The sequence below is a fragment of the Miniopterus schreibersii genome (genome assembly GCF_964146895.1).
Source record: "Miniopterus schreibersii genome assembly, chromosome: 1".
Classification (NCBI taxonomy): domain Eukaryota; kingdom Metazoa; phylum Chordata; class Mammalia; order Chiroptera; family Miniopteridae; genus Miniopterus; species Miniopterus schreibersii.
Window position 1 is genome coordinate 149981516 of NC_138101.1, and position 16732 is coordinate 149998247.

A 16732-nucleotide genomic window follows, 5' to 3' on the forward strand; every position below is an offset into this window, starting at 1 on the left:
TATAATGGGGGGACTATATATACTAAAGAAAAAAAGGAAACAAAATTTTCTATCCTGATATCCAATGGGAGTTATCATTCAAACTGGAAAAGTTGATCAAACAAAGATAAAATTTGTGCCCAGTCGGGCATGGCTCAGCGGTTGAGCATCGACCTAGGATCCAGGCGATCGGGGTTCGATTCCCGGTCAGGGCACATGCCCGGGTTGTGGGCTCGATCAATGACTCTCTCATCATTGATGTTTCTATCTCTCTCTCTCCCTCTCCTTTCCTCTTTCTGAAATCAATAAAGATATATTTAAAAAAAAACACCAAAAAAAAACACAAAGATAAAATTTGTTTTTATTGAAACAGTGTATTTGTTCTCATAATTATGCAGCATCTAGGAGTGTCAAGCTTGAATAGTGCAGACAATATTCTGCAGCAGTAAAAGAAAGCCCTTGTCTCTCCCTGCAAATACACACAGTTTCCAAGTGAAAAAATGGTTGAATAAGATTCACTTGGACAGTTCTGTGGAAGAGCTTGGGAGACTCAAGCCAAACTGACCAACACTCAGGAAGGTATAAAGTGGAATGTGCTGCATAAAAAGCTGATGGTCAAGAGCAATTTGAAATCTAAGGGTGTCTAGGAAATACACCGACTGAATGTGGGGTAATTGCACTGAAGCTGCTCCCCCCGTGGCCAAGGATGCCGGCGTGACTTGAGGAAACCTCTTAGGAAACACTGAAGGATCTGTTGGTGTTTACAGACTCAGTCAGCAGGCACATGTCGTCTTGCCTGGGGCAAGAACGTGCACTTTCTATTCAGCAGTCACATTAATTTTTACTGTATGGAATCGTGTCACTCCTACTTAGTTGTTGCTTTTTTTAATCTTCACCCAAGGATATGTTTTTATTTATTTTAGAGAGAGGAAGAGAGGGAGAGAGAGAGAGAGAGAGAGAGAGAGAGAGAGAGAGAGAAACATCGATGTGAGAAAAGCATTGATCAGTTGCCTCCTGTATGTGCCCCAACCAGGAATCAAACCCATGACCTTTTGGTGTACAGAACAATGCTCCAACCAACTGAGCCACCCAGCCAGGGCGCTCTTACTTAGTTTTATAACTAAACTCATCAAAAGAGTTTATCCAAGTCTAATACAACACCTATATTTTAAGCACTTTCACATATTATAACAGACTGCAGATGCAGAGGATTGGTCTTGAATTAAGAGGAATTTGAGTAACAAAACCAAAACAGCAAAATTTAAAAAGAAAGTTAAAAGGAAGGGATTTATTTCTCTGATTATTTTGTGGCTTAGGTTTACAGTGTCCAGCATCACAGTGTGCACAGTGCTAAGGACATAGATGAGTAATGCTCCAGGCAACGAAAGTATAGATATGTTTGTTTACATATATATTACATACAAGCTACATGTATATTACGTAATTATGTTTATACTTCTATAATTGTATGCAAAGCCCTTCAAATATAAGTAGTGAAGATAAGATCAGACCACAAAGTTCATACTTATACATCACTGTATGAGTGGGTAGAGGTCTAATTTAGACTCTTACTTCCTGTGGGACCCTGAACAAGTCACTCCCTTTCTAGGTCTTAATCTCTTTATTTCTAAAATGAGACACCATTACCCACACCCCAGGATTTTATGACAGTTGCATGTGGAAGCACTGGAGTCCATGCATGGTTGTTGCTCAATAAATATGTATTGAATCTGAACATACCTTCTCACCTTCCTTGCTTATGAGCACAGAAAGAGGACACCTGATGCCCAGAAGGAAAAGAAATTTCCAAAATCATACATTGATCACTTACATAGACCCAGGTCTCCTGAATAGTGTTTTCATTATACTCCCTTCCCCTCTATATTCTCCTCCCATGTCTCTTCTCCCTCCAGGAGAAGCCGATGATGGCTCCTGCCCTAGCAAGAACCCCAAGTCCAAGACCTTCTGACAGGAGCACACAGGGAATCCCATGTATCTGGTGGTGCCCACCCCAGTGCGACACTCACCTCCAGCAATACCTAGCATGGGACGACACTCCAACCAACTGAGTCACCCTGACAGGGCACTCCTACTTAGTTACTGCTCAGCTTGAAAATTTAACACTGTGCTAGGCTCAAGGGACACAGACGTGATCAAGAGAGATGCCCTCAAGGAGCTCACAGTAGTAGGTAATCTTATGAGAAATCTTGCCTGATGGAAAATCTTGCCTGATTTTAGCTGAATCCTAAACATGAGCTTCTCCCTTCAACTTTACAACATTGCAACAATACTTTTTAAGAACATCACACCATACTGAATTACAAACAAATGCTACCTCATAAGGACTCAACAAAAAGCTAAATGAAACTACAAGAAAGTAACACTAATGCTATTTCTAATAACGATAACAATGTTAGTTAGCACGTGTGGGAGACATTTGGTCATCAAGTTCCTGAATATCTAAGTTACTGGATTACTCTTATGGCCTCTAGGTAGAGGCCTCAGTATCTGTCACTGCCCAGATGGTGCCACAAATTTTAACTGGTAATTTGAGGTACACGAGAAGATATGCACAGGCCATTAGTTCAAATTCATTATGCAACTGTACATATTTTTAACACACTTTATAAGAGATGATACTTCAAAGTAATGAGAGTGATTATCAAATGTTCCTAGGGAATTAGTCAAGACATATTAATGTCAGTCTAAGGCAAGTGAAAACTTCAAGACCTGAGAAAGTCAAGATATGCAACAGTACAGCTCAAAGTCACGCACCACATTAGCTTACAGAAGAACTTGCTTAAGACCACAGAATTATTCAGGGTCAGGACTAAACTCATACTTAAAGTCTCTGAGTATAAAAAACAGGCTTTTAAAAAACACACTACAGTGGCAACAATTCAAAACTTGCTAACATTGGAAACAAACCACATGGTTCCAGACATCTCTATGGCTTATCCATGTCCCACCAGGATCACTCTTTCAGAGTCTCTGTTTCTGTATCTATAGTTTTAGATTAAGATCAATTTTCTTCAGCATGCATTTCACATCACTTTCTAAAACAATGCAATATAGGATTGTTTTCTATATTGTAATGTGTATTCATTACATTATTAGTGATCAGTCAATATTTAGTAATGAAAAGAGATTAATTATTTCAATTCTATATTGTCTAGGCTACGTAGCCCCTCTTGATATCTTGAATCACTTGAAATTTTGTATTTCATGTGATTGTTTTACTATATTTCCTTTAAAAACTATATTCTTCACAGTATCCAAATGATTCAAAATCATGGGAAAATACTGTTGACTGCCAGACTGAAGTACTTGTTACGAATTTAGTTTTTCATCTGTTAATAGTATCCAAAAAGGGGCAAAGAGAAAGAGAGCAAGAAACGATGGAATGAAGATTTATTTTTTGCTGAGTTTTCTGGAGGTGTTTTTTCTGCTGTTTGTAAATACATGCTTTAAGCATTTCAGATTCAAGAACCATTCCCATAAATATTTCTTTATTGATGGGTGAATTTAAAAGCAATGAAAAAGATGTGTTATGGAGAATAATTCATTCTAAAATCAGTTATTGACTGAATACAAAATTCTTATCACTATAAATTGATACAGTAATGTGTCAAAGTCTCTCTAGTAATATTCCCTGGTAATTACCAAATTAAATAATTTGGTATGAATCATCTACTATATACAAGATATCACATGTTTGCCAGTTCTAATAGTATTAGATCTAGAAATGCAAAGTGATAATGATACGTCTGTGTTCCACAAAAGAAACTCCATACGGATTTGAAGTAGAAGCTGAGTGTCTAGCACAAGCATTTGCTGAGCATTAAGGAGAACCATGAACACAAAATGGACTTACATTGCAATTTTTAATAAAGGGGGAAATAAATATATATTTAATTAAAAGAGAAAAACACCCATTGTCAAAACCTATTTTGTGGTCCCCGGAATCTTAAAGATAAGCCCAAGAATGTGTCTCTTACTTGCTGTTGATGAGCACTTCAGACTGCCGATTGTTCACCTGATTATCACTCTTGTGGCGAAACTGAAAAATCAAAGTGTTTGTAAAAAAAAAAAAAAAAAAAAACAGATTAAATCATACTTTGTCAGCACAAATAGGGACACTGAAAGTACTCTGAGCTCATCTGTTGGAACAATATCACCATTGGTCCAAAATGAGCACAGCTTATGGTTACCTTGGACCCAGCTCCCCGTGTTCTAAATCTGAATCAATACCCTTCTCACTACATTTCATTCTGGACGTCACCGATGGAACGAGTCTAGCCACATGCTCTTCTAATTTCCACAGATTTTTTAGTTGCTTCTAAGAAGACAATATGCCCTTTACTCTGCCTCATAGCTCCAGAGAAAACCATACATTAATTTTGATGTCTTCAACAGGGAATGGGACTTCCACTTCTTTCACATATGTGCTCAATACTTTATTGGAACATCATTCATTCTGTTTTATGGATTTCTTTGAAGCCAAGAAATTTTTTGTAACATGTATTTTTATTCTCTAGAAATTATAATTGTTAACACTGATCTTATTAAATACTGAGTATTTTTTAAAAATCAAAATATAATACTGAACCACATTTGGTGTCAATTTGTGTTCCTGTACTCAAGTGATCTTATTTCGTATTGTATATTCCAATAATGTAAGTATATTTTATTGCTAGAAGAATCTAAATATTATGAGCCCTCTACTAAACACATAAACTAGCAGCCATTCAGATAAGACTTTCTTTGTGAACTGTCAAGATCAGATAGTAATAGGCTAAAGTACAAGGTGTTATTTCAACCAATTAGCCTGATGAACAAGGGGTAGCAGCAGGAAACATGAAACTGATTTCATAAATCATAATCATCAGGATTAGTGCTTTTTCCTTTTAAAAATATTCAATATTACATCAATATCACAATATACAAAATCCTTCCTGTTTTCAACATCCTTCCCAAACCCATCCCAACCTTTCTTTCATGCTGTGCCCAGTGCACACAATTACACTGATTGTCGGGTATGAGTTAACGGATATTACTGGGAAGAATAAGATATGTGTCATTTGTTAACATGGAAAGAGTTGATAATATTGGCAGAAGAGTAAATTAAGTCAGCCCATCATTGGCATGCAGTCTCCTCCCCACCAATAGAACAATAGAAATGGAAATAATAAGTTGGTCTAAATACATAAATTGGCATGGGTGCTGGGTAATTCCTGTTTGCTCTTCTTTATCTACACCCACCCTTCTCCACTCTGCCCTGTGCCAGAGGAAGCTGGCCTGCATGGTCCTTGCTCTCCGGCTCCTGGTTGGGTTTGGCCAATAGGTGGCACAGGCAGAGATCAGAGTGCCAGAGGAAAGTGAAATTCCCTCGTTTCCTTCAAGCTGGGTTAACAGTGCCCACTTCCTCTACAGGTAGCCCCAGCTGCTGAAAGCAGGCCTCCCGACGGGTCTGGTAATTGCTTCCTTCCTTTGCCCCTTCAGGCCGCCAGATAGTTTGACCACCCATGTTGCTATCCCATGTGCTTTTCCTTGCCCACACCCTTTGTAAATGGTCCTTTTATTATTAATCTTAGTCTATTTTAGAGTGACATCTGTTTTCCTGCCAAGACCCCAACTCATAAAGATAGCCAGTTGTTGAACCAGAACATATTATCACAAAATAAAAGCATATTCAAGCGTTAACTGCAGAAGAGACAAAGGAGACTTGGTATTTAGTCACATCTGTATCTAACCTGAAAATAGTCCCCTAAACTGACTAGCTGGGCATCACAGTAAAATACCAATCAGTTCACCCCCTGAACCCTAAGCAGCCTATTCTCTGGGCCTTAAGATGGGGCCACTCTCACTTCAGGCTTTGCTAAGGGGGTCTTGGTATCAGGACAGGTAGAGTCTGGAAGGACTAGCTATCTCAGGCCGGCTCTTCTTGACAATTTCTACTGTAGAAATAAATAGGAAGGCTCAGAGGAGAATTGGCCAGGACAGGAAGGGAGCAGAGAACAAGCATTAATTGTGTACCCCTGTGAGGCAGGCTCTGTGCCGAGTGCTTTATACACACCATCTCATTTTGCCCTCCCGACGGTGCTGATATCATTGGCCACAATTATTCAGCAAAGGAAAGGTTCAGAGAAGTGCTTTGCCTCATGTTACACTGCTAGAACGTGGTAGGGTAAGGTGTCTTTCTCCAAAACTTATTTCTTTCTTTCTACTCTACCATTTCACTCTTCTTTGAAGTATGTCTGTATGAATAAGACCTTTAAAGCCAATTTGTGGGAACTCATGTACCTAAGTGAGTACTATTCCTAAAAGGTCAGATAATGTGGGGAAGTCAGACATTTATCCCAAAGATGTCATTCATTATTCAAATCATTGCTGATTCTATGACTTGTATTAATCATCAAAGAGCAAACTTTTATATCACATTGAACAAAAGAGCTTCACTTAAAAATTCCAAATGGATCCTTTTTTTGTAATTCTGAGAGATCCAATTGAAATTGAGACTTCAGGAATGCTCAGAAGCAAATACTCACGTAGTCATCTGTGGCATCTTTGACAGCTGTCATAGTTATCACCAGGACCAATGGCACAATGGTGGTAAACCAGGTCAAGGAAGAGATTTCTGGAATCAGCTGAAACAAACATTTCAAATAGTTTAGGGCTTTTAAATTTAGTAAATATATCTTCCAAATGTTGTTATTTAATTTTTAAGACTTGCCAGAAATTAATGGGATTATATTATTTGTGCACATGTAGAACAACTTTCAATAACTTGCATTTGCTAATAAGACACATAGAAATGATGTATCACTGAACCACTTTTAAGACTGCCTGACAAAAATATAATTCTTATATCAAGTTAAGAAGTAACCTTCTTGAAATCTTTTATAGATGATGAGCTTTCCCAAAGTAATAAACATCATCTGTCTTTTCTCAGTTCCTCATCTCAAGTTTTAACAATTTTACCAACGCCTCACCAATTCCCAAAAAGAAATTCTTTGAGCATCTACCTTGAGGCAGACACTGTACCAAGTACTTTCCATACAATGTATCATTTGATCCTGAGAGAAATCCCTTGAGTTAGACTCTATGCCGACTTGTCTTATACAAAGCCACAGGGTTTGTATGCCATGTAAATAGCACCCCAGTGCAAAACACAGAATACACTATGAATGGTGCCCCAGAGGCAGGAAAAGCTGCAGCCTTGGGTATCATTTTTCCATTGTATAAATAACTATCTGAGAGGCCAAGCAGCTGGGCCGAGAACACACACTGCTAAAATCTGAACCTCAGTCTATTTGACTTGTGCCTGTACCTCCACCTCAGAGAAACACCATGGCAGCTGACATGCTCTCAGAGAGGTGGTCTTCAAGTGGGGTTCCATTTGGAGCTGCTGCAGAGCCCTCAGGCAGGGAGGTAGAGATGGTCAGTGTATGGAGAGCAGGCCCCATTAAAACAGCTCTAAACTTAATCAATTTTATATAATAGCTTCCACATAAAATTTAAAAAACAAACAACCTCAAAAGGCTTTGAGGTACCAAGAAAAACATTGAGCTGGGTGGCAGGAAAGCTGGATTCTAGTCCTAGTTCTATCATTAACTTGTAAAAGCTTTATATATCATCTAATGTCTCTAGGTCCAATTTCTTCATCAATAAAAGAAAGGAGGCTGGAATAACCTTCCCAAAGGTCCCTTCTGAATGTAAAACTCTGTGAACAGATGTCTTTGACCATGAATAAGAAAGCCATTAGAGAAATGAGCTCAAACTTGTAGAATAATATAAAGGATTATATGCAGAAACAGAAAGCAAATTCACAGGGGAGGAAAGGAAGAAATAAATATAGAATTCTAAAGTCTCTTTAATAAACTGTAAGATGTACATTCATCTATTTTTTTTTTCCTGTTTAGTATCCAGTCCTTCTCAATTAACTTATTTTCTTAGGGAACTACCCAACCCCTTCTACTTTCAGTTCATGTAATTTTGGTGCATTGATTCCATCATGGCTCCAGGTTTGGGCATGTGCTCAAGGTCAAGACAATCACTGCATCAAGTTCTTCAACCACGGTGATGGGTTTAGGGGTAGAGGCACAACTCAGCACAGTCCAATCAGAGCTCGAGTCCCTCTCCTCCTCTTTCTCTTTCATGCCAGAGTTGAAGCTGGGAGGGTAAAAGTTTAAAGCTTTCAGGGTCCCCCAGGCACAGAGGGCCTGCCAGAGAATGAGGCCAACATGAAGGAAAAGAGAGAAAAGCGATGTCACGTCCTGTTGAAGCAGTTTGTCCGTGAATCCAGTCATACATGGAATGACATGTGCCCATAAATATATTCCCCGTTTGCTTACAAGAATTTAGGTTTCTGCCACTTACGACCAAAAGATTCTTAATGCAAATAATTGTTCAATTAAAGAAAAAATGGTCCTCAAGCTATTAATCTAGACTGCACACAGCTATTCTGTCTTCCTACCTCCTATAATTAACATAGATTCCAGCACATTCTCAACCTACCAGTGTAGTGTGATTAAATTATTCTGAAAGAAATACTAAGTAAATAACTAGCTAATGTGAGCTGTTTGTTTGTATGTATATACATTCCGTGATCTATGCTTTTTTCTTTCTAAAATATCAGTAAAAGTTTAAATTTCATTTAGACCCAAATTTTAGTCAAATGGGAGGAAAGAGCAATGTATTTAACTACCAGTTAACCACTCATAACTATAAAGAAAAATAATCACTCTACAGTGAAATAACATATAGTATACATCATTTATTTTATATATGTAAAATGTGTCCATGTTCTTAGATGCAAATGAAATTTGCCATGTTAAGTTCCACAAACTACTACTCTCTAGACTCGGTGTCTTCACTCCAGCAATACCCCTACTGTCGACATGAGGGAGAGAAAGAAAGGAAGGAGGCCCTGAACAGTCATTATTAGACTCTGGTTTGGTTCAAATAAAGTGCAACACTGCATTTTCAAATTACCTCAGTATTTAAAATGATGACTGTGCTAGTTTTTACCCACTCCTAGCCCTCCCACATTTGTGAAGAGAAACAGCCATAATAACATTAAAAATCTGGTAAGGATGGTTTCACCTAATCATGATCATTTGGCTAAGTGAATTAACTTACTTTTTCAAATTATATAAATACTTTAACAAACAGATCACGTAGAAATAAACATAAATACTTTAACAAACAGATCACATGTTTTAAACAGATCAAATTATATAAATACTTTAACAAACAGATCACGTAGAAATACAACAGAAACATTACCTGTAAAATCAGAAGGAAAAGGAAGTAGGCATTTGCCACTCTTTGGAACTGTTCAAATAAATTAATTGGCAAGAAGGTGAGAATGTTGTACTTGGATGTGTGGATACGATTATCCTGAAAAACAAACAGCATCATGTTAGTTTGGGGCAAGAGCATTGCTCATTATCAGAAATAGTTCTAAAACTTACAAGCATGGGTTATACCAGAGCAAGAAATATAAGCCAGTTATCTAGGAAATTTTAAACTCTGTGTGGCCCAAGACCTTCATTTTTTCCAAGATGACATGCTCCTGAAAATAGGTGAAATCACCGCTCAATGCCATAAAATCTTTTATGACTAAAAAATGTATAAAGTGCAAAAGTCTTCCCCTGATATTTTTTCACTCTTATGCATTCATTCATTTGGCAGATGTTGCTTAAGCACCTACTGTGTGCAGACACTGAGCTCATGCTGGGGCCCATGAGATTGGAAGGAACTTCGGGGATCATTTGATCCACCTTCCTGAAGCATGGACCTTTTGATTACTCTGACAAGGTGCCCCTAGACCTGTTATTGAAAGTCTTCTGTTGTGGGAAACTAAACACCTTGCAAGGCAGCCTGTTTCCATTTCAGAATGGAAATTGCTAAAGAGGTTTTTTTGATAAGAAACCCAAACCTGCATTCCCTGTAAGTTCTTGACATGCGACAAATTTCATCCCTGAGGTAACCTAATCCAAATCTAAGCTCTTTGCATGTTGACAGCCTTCAAATTTTTGAAAATCACTCCTAGAGTTCCCCTAAATCTTCTCCACTCTGATCCAGACATTCCTGAAGCCCTCAGCCATTCTCCATGACTTATTTTATAGACATCTCTTCCCGATAAGCTTCTTTTGGAATTATCCCAATTTCTCTGCATCTCTCTTAAAATATGGTATTCAGAACCAAACACATATCAAAAATTTAGTTCAACTAATCCTTGTACAACAGAGGCTGATGTTCTGTGTTCTGGACTACTGTATTAACATGACTTAAATTTTATTCTCATTTTGGCAGTTGTATCTCACTGTCTATTCATACTGAGTTTTGATGAACTAAAATTTCTAGATTATTTCTTCATAAATTACAATTAAATTCGGTTTCCCCTTCCTAAGGATATACAGTTGATTTTTTAAAATGTCAATGTGCAAGATATTTCATATATTCCTATACCAGCCTAATAAGTAAATATTTACTCTTGAGTGAATTATTCCAAACTATTAAATATTCCTCCCAACTTTGTGTCATCAAAAAATTTCAAACACTTGCCTTTTATTATTCTTCCAAGGCTAGACATTTAAAAGGACAGGGCTATAAGTGTCCTTCAATGAATGAATGGATAAAGAAGATGTGGTACGTCTATACAATGGAATACTACTCAGCCATAAGAAAGGAGGAAATACTGCCATGTGCAACAACATGGGTAGATCTTGAGAGTATCATACTAAGGAAATAAGTCACACAGAAAAGGACAAGAGCCGTATGATTTCACTCATATGTGGGATATAAAACAGAAAGCAACAAATGAGCAACAAAACAAACTCATAGACACAGACAACAGAAGGGTGGTTACCAGAGGGCACAGGGGTGGAGGGATAGGAGGAGTGGTGTATAAAGAGAGTAAAAGAGATCAAACATATGGTGACGGAGGGAGATCAGACTTTGAATGGTGAGCAAACAATGCAATATACAGATGACATATTATAGAATTGTGCACTTCAAACTTATATAATGTTATTAACCAATGTCACCACCATAAATTGAATTTTTTTAAATGGACAGGGATAAATACCCCCCCAAATTTTTTAATTAAAAAAAAAAAATTTTGGCAAACTACTAGACACCTGCACAAATTATTGTTAACATCTTTTTCAAGTGTTTATATAAAACATACTAGGTATGTTTTACTTAACCATTTGTAAGTCCACCTACCTATACTCCCATGAGGCTTAAATCTATCTTATTTACAAAGAAGGCATGAGAAATTTGGAGTCGTGCTGAAATTCAAAATCAGCATGCCCAGGGAATTTCCATCCACTAATATTTGTAAACTGAGGATAGTCACTGTGCCTGGTTTTAAGTAAACCTACTCTGACTCCTAGTCATCACTGATGCTCTTTAGAGAAAATAGTCATCTGTGAAATGGCCATTTTTAACATTTACCAGGAACCAATGCGTCTAGCTCTGTGCGGTAAGTTGTGGGAGAGTAAGAAAGGTATCAAGAGAACTTCCAGCTTAGTTGGTGTGATGCATAGTAATGTGCTAAAAACTGTTCTGTAAGTTAATGAGGCTCTGTAGCAATATCAAGAGCTGGGCTGGGAAGGAAGGCTGTGAGAGCCCTCATGACACCTTTTTCTAAAGGAGGGACTTGAAGAACATAACAGGGAAGAAGAAAGCTAAGGAGAAAAAGCAGTTAACTAAAAGAATCACATATTCCCATTTTTGTTTTATATTTTCCCTCTAAGTTGAAACTAAAATAGAGGTTAAGCCTGTATCTTGCTAAAAGGACAGACAGAACATTGGCTGTGACATTCAAAACCATGGCAGGAATTATTTAAAAAAAAAAAAAAGAAACCCCACAAAACTGAATTCCACATAGGTGAACAGCTAATTGTGTGGTATAAAGTGACAATGCCAGATGGAGACTGTGATGATTTTTCTCCTATTTGCTTAAACTATAGCAATGATTATGTTTGTTTACTGGCTCTGTTGTGACTTAGTCACAGATGATGCAGATCCTCACAGCTATGACTGAGAACAAGGACCGAGGGCTCCCCCTCCTGGAGACTCTCTGGACCCATTTACCTTTGTTTTTCAACTGAAATGAAAAAAAAATGTTTTCGTTCCCACTGCCCTGTCCAAGAGTATGAGTATTCTTAGGAACTTAAATCAGCTACATTGATGTTCCATCATTTCACTGAGTCAGCGTACATCAAATGGCAGTATAGTCCATTCCATAGTACAGCACAGACGATCTCCACAGCCCTCTTAGCTTTTCCACCACAGGCCACTAGAAACGCCCCAATCCAGAACACAGGACGAAGAGGACAGGCACGAGGAGAAGGAAGACACGAAGTAGAAAGAAATGCATCTGGAGAATCCATACAGCAGCTTTAGTGCTGGTAGAAGCCAGGCTGGAAGTCATGGTCTAGTTTGTGAGGCAGGTGAGCCAGGTAACTGACCCCATACGAGGTAGGCTTAACCACGCAGTCAGAGGCAGTCCCAGACCAGGGCAGACCTCCAGGCAGGGGGAAAGAGCCCACTCCTGGAGGAACATCAGCGATGGCCTGCTCCCTGGAGGAAGCTCACTTCCAAGAGGGAGAGGGTAGAGCTAAGCTGAGGAGGCCCAGGTATTCCTCTGAGATTCACACATGATTCCACCTCCCGTGAGGCAGAGTAAGTTAAGAGGTGGAGAGAGAAGTGTCACCCCAGTAGACACCTCTCCACCTGCAAAGCAACATCAGGGTAAGGAAAAGGCATTGCTCCTCTAGAATATATTAGTATAAAGGCCCTGAGGCGGGCAAAGCATGGCACACTTGGAGGTCTAAGAGGGAAACTAGAGGCTTCACTATAGATGTCAGCACAAACTGAGGCTGGGGAGGCCAGTCCCTTGGAAGCTATACTTTGTGATAAAGACTAAAATTATAAGTGAAGAGGGAATTACGGAAAGGTTTTAAGCAAAGAAACAACTTGATGGATTCTAATTTTAAAACATTACCTTAGCTACCAGGTAGAGAACAAATTGGAAATGACACAAGAATAGATGGAAAGACCAATGAGGAGGTCTTTGAATTAGTCCAAGTGAGAGATGATGGGTGGCTTGCTTAGCCCAGGGTGGTGGCAGAAAAGGTGGCAACAAATAATAACTATTATTATTATTGATGATGATATTTACCAAGCTTTTACTGTGTGTGCTGTTCTAAGAGCTTCACATTCTTCAATTCATTTTATCTTCACAATACCCTTATGAAATAGGTGCTAAAAACCTTATTATATATAAGGGGAATCTAAGGTTCAAAGAGATCAGGTAATTTGTGCAAGGTTGCACAGTTTGTAAGTGGTGGAACCAGGATTCAAATCCAAGTGCTCTGCTTCCAGAGTCTGCCCTCTTCACTGCTAATGCTCCCCCCACTCAGTGCACAGCAGATGCCTCTCCTCCACTCTGTATTGGTAGTCTGCTGCCACTTTCTGACAAAGGGAAATTTTGTATATCTGCCTTTCCCTCTTGAGTCAACCTGCTCAGGAAGAGTCCCAGTTACCTATTGCTGATGTCTGAGTGCAGCTTCCTTGTATTCCCTGTCAATCCCCTTTACCAGTGTTGTTTTGGGGCCTTTCACAGCTCAATGAGGGCAAACAGTACAGCTAGCCACTTCCTTAGCTAAGCTTTCCCACACACAGAAGCTGCAATAGCCAAAGTCCTTTACATTTCCAATACTGACTACTTGGTGTAGGGAAAGAATAAAGAAAAAGGTGATAAAGTCTTCAGAGGTGGGCCATCAGATAAAATGTTAATAGAAGGAGCAGCATGATTCCTTACAGTGCAGTTTGACTGTGTAATCATATTGCTTAAGAACACAAAGCAAATAGAAAATAATAAACACTGCAAACAAAACATTTGGGGAGTTTGCCTCAATTCTTCCACTGGCAAAATGAAGCTAACGTGTCTCATCCATATATAGGACTGTTGTGGAGATGAGATCATAGATGTGAAAGCATTATTGAAAGAATTATACAAATATAGGGGATTTTTTGTGAGCAATCTCTAAATAATCCAAATGAATTTAGGTAATCCAAGGTACTAGGCAGGATATACTGGGTATGCCACAGTAACACAACACGAGAGTCCTCATAGCTTAACAAAGTAAGAGCTGGCTTCTTGCCGGTGCTACTACTTGTCCAACAGGAGCCAGCAGGGAGACTCTGCTCATCACAGTTACTCACAATGGACCAGCCACCATTTCAAAGGCTTCCAGTTGCTGTACCAGAAGGGAAGAGAGCTCTGGAGGGCCTTGTACCCACAAGTTAATGCTTTATCCTAAATGCTTATAACTCATTGACCAGAAAGAATCATCGTGTATCCAAAAGGCAGAAAGCCAGAAACACTAATGGACATGGCTAATGGCCACCACAACCAGAAATGGAAACTAGCCCTAGTATTTGAAGACACAAGACACATCAGCTACAAAAAATAAATGTCAAAAACCTGTGTCAGCGCTGCACATCCAGTCCTGTTTTAGTGTCAGGTATGACAGCTATGTGCCTACCTGCCCTTCACCTCAGCTAACAGTGCTCCAAATTGCATAGTCCTGTGGGGTCTAGATGGATTCAATTCCCATCTACAACTCCAGGGTCAGGCCCAGATTAGTTTAAACCAACTACATGGCCCATCCTCCTGTTTACAATTTTGAACTCAGGGATTAGCACATGACCTATGTCAACTGTGGGAATTTGTTGGAGATACCTACGGGGTTCCAATCTGAAGCAAGTAGCACTAGGGGTCACTGATAGCATGTTGGGACCCTGAGAGAGGATGCTGCCAAGAATAAACTGTACAGAAATGCAGAGAGAGAAACTAGACCAAGCCTCTCCTAAGGCTAGCCCTACCTCTGGGCTTTTTATTTATATTATCTATTCATTTATTTTATTGTCTAAGTCAATTTGAATTGATTTTTCTTTTACTCCCAACCAACCAAACACCAGGTAAGAACATTAATAATATATATATAAGATCAGCTTAGGTTTTTATATAACAGTTTATTTTTATCTCTATTATTTGCCTTAAAGAATGAGTCACAGGAGGCCAAGCCTAAATGCATGCATTCAGTGGTTGTCTGGGGACACTGCCTGTGTCTGTGAATCCCACAGGCCAAACCCCAGGAGCTTTTGCAATGAGTACCATGGTCTGAGCACTATCAAAAGATCTTTGCACATTTGATGAAACATTTTTATGTCGTAACGGCTATAAAAAGTAACTGTCAGGAGCTTGAGGGGAGGAAAGTCTAGTTTTCTTACCATAAGAGCAGGCAGATATAATACTGTTATGGTACAACCTGAATTCCAGAGAGAAAAATAGTCATGGCTCTTAAGGAGAGATTAACACTAAACCATAAAACAAAAACCCAAAAGAAACTGTCCACCGACAACTTGCATAAAAAAGGAAGTGGCCTAAAGGCATTTGCACCACTCAGGAAATATGTGAAACGCCCATGTTTACGCAAAGATTCCAAAAGAATGCATGTATGGGGCAAATGGGCCTGGAGATTGGGAGTCTGGCGCCTCACTGATACCAGGCAGAACCACAGCTTCTCAGCTTTGTCAAATGGTGCCCAGTCTGGAGTCCCTTGCGTGCAGGGTTGGGAGCCAAGAAGAGATGATAGTTCTCCTCTATGAACACTGTTGAGAGAGGTTCAAGCCACAGAAGAGGTTTTACAGACAACTGTCAATAAACATTGGATGCAATCATGATCATGGTAACATTCTCCTGAGCCTGGGCTCTCCACCATGAACAAAAACATTTGTGGGAGGGGAAAGCAGAGGGTACATTTTCCCCTACATTCACCTACTCATTCAACTGAGGGCCTGCTATGCATCAGGCACTATGTCATTGAGCCAGGACTGCAGATATGAACAAACAAATTCTCTACCCCCTAAAGCAAGTTGCAATATATTTGTGGGGAATGAGGCAGGAATGAGCAAACAATAAACTTGTAAACTGATGAGACAATTTAAGAAAGTGATCAGTGCTCTGAAGAAAACAGCAACAGAACAGGAGCACCTGGCCTGCCAAGACTCCCTTAGGAAGCCTGCTTGTTTGACTTTGCAGGTTACTGCAACCTCAAGATTGCCCTATCTGATGAGACCGCTGGGGCACCAGTGCCCTCAGGGGATGACCAAAACAGTTCTTCAGGCTATCAGAAAAAAATAAGAACTTTTATGCACCTATTAACAAAAAAACTTTACGTTAAAGTTACTAATGTTTAATGCACAGATTGTATTTGCCATATACGTATACACATATATATACTTACATATATACATATATTTATATAAATAAATATGTATAAATACATACCTATAAATAAATATATGTATATTGGAAAGGTTTTCTTTTTACAAGTAGGGAACATGCTCAAAAAGTTTGAAAACGGTCAGATTAAACATTGTTATGGTCAAAGGAAATGAGGTGACCCGCATGTCACCAAAACTTGGACACAGAATGGAGAATGTATAGCTCTGTGTACAATGGTATGTCTTTGTCATACAATGACACCAGCTAACATGCACTGTCTCCTTACATATGCCAAGCACTGTGCTGAGCACTGTCCATACATTATCTCAGGTAATCATCAAAAAACCCAGTGAGCCCGGCCGGGCGTGGCTCAGCGGTTGAGCATCAACCTAGGATCCAGGCGATCAGGGTTTGATTCCCGGTCAGGGCACATGCCCGGGT

General features: G+C 39.2%; 1 protein-coding gene across 2 annotated transcripts in view; it reads right to left on the bottom strand.

The window, feature by feature from the left end:
- ATP8B4 (ATPase phospholipid transporting 8B4 (putative)) overlaps positions 1-16732 on the bottom strand; it is a 189160-nt gene that overhangs the window by 131233 nt on the left and 41195 nt on the right. For both annotated transcript variants that reach the window (XM_081140667.1, XM_081140668.1), the window contains 3 exons: positions 9268-9381; positions 6528-6626; positions 3978-4039 (listed from right to left, as the gene is read on the bottom strand). In XM_081140667.1, coding sequence (XP_080996793.1) covers positions 3978-4039; positions 6528-6626; positions 9268-9381 — 275 coding nt within the window. The remainder of the gene's footprint in view (positions 1-3977; positions 4040-6527; positions 6627-9267; positions 9382-16732) is intronic.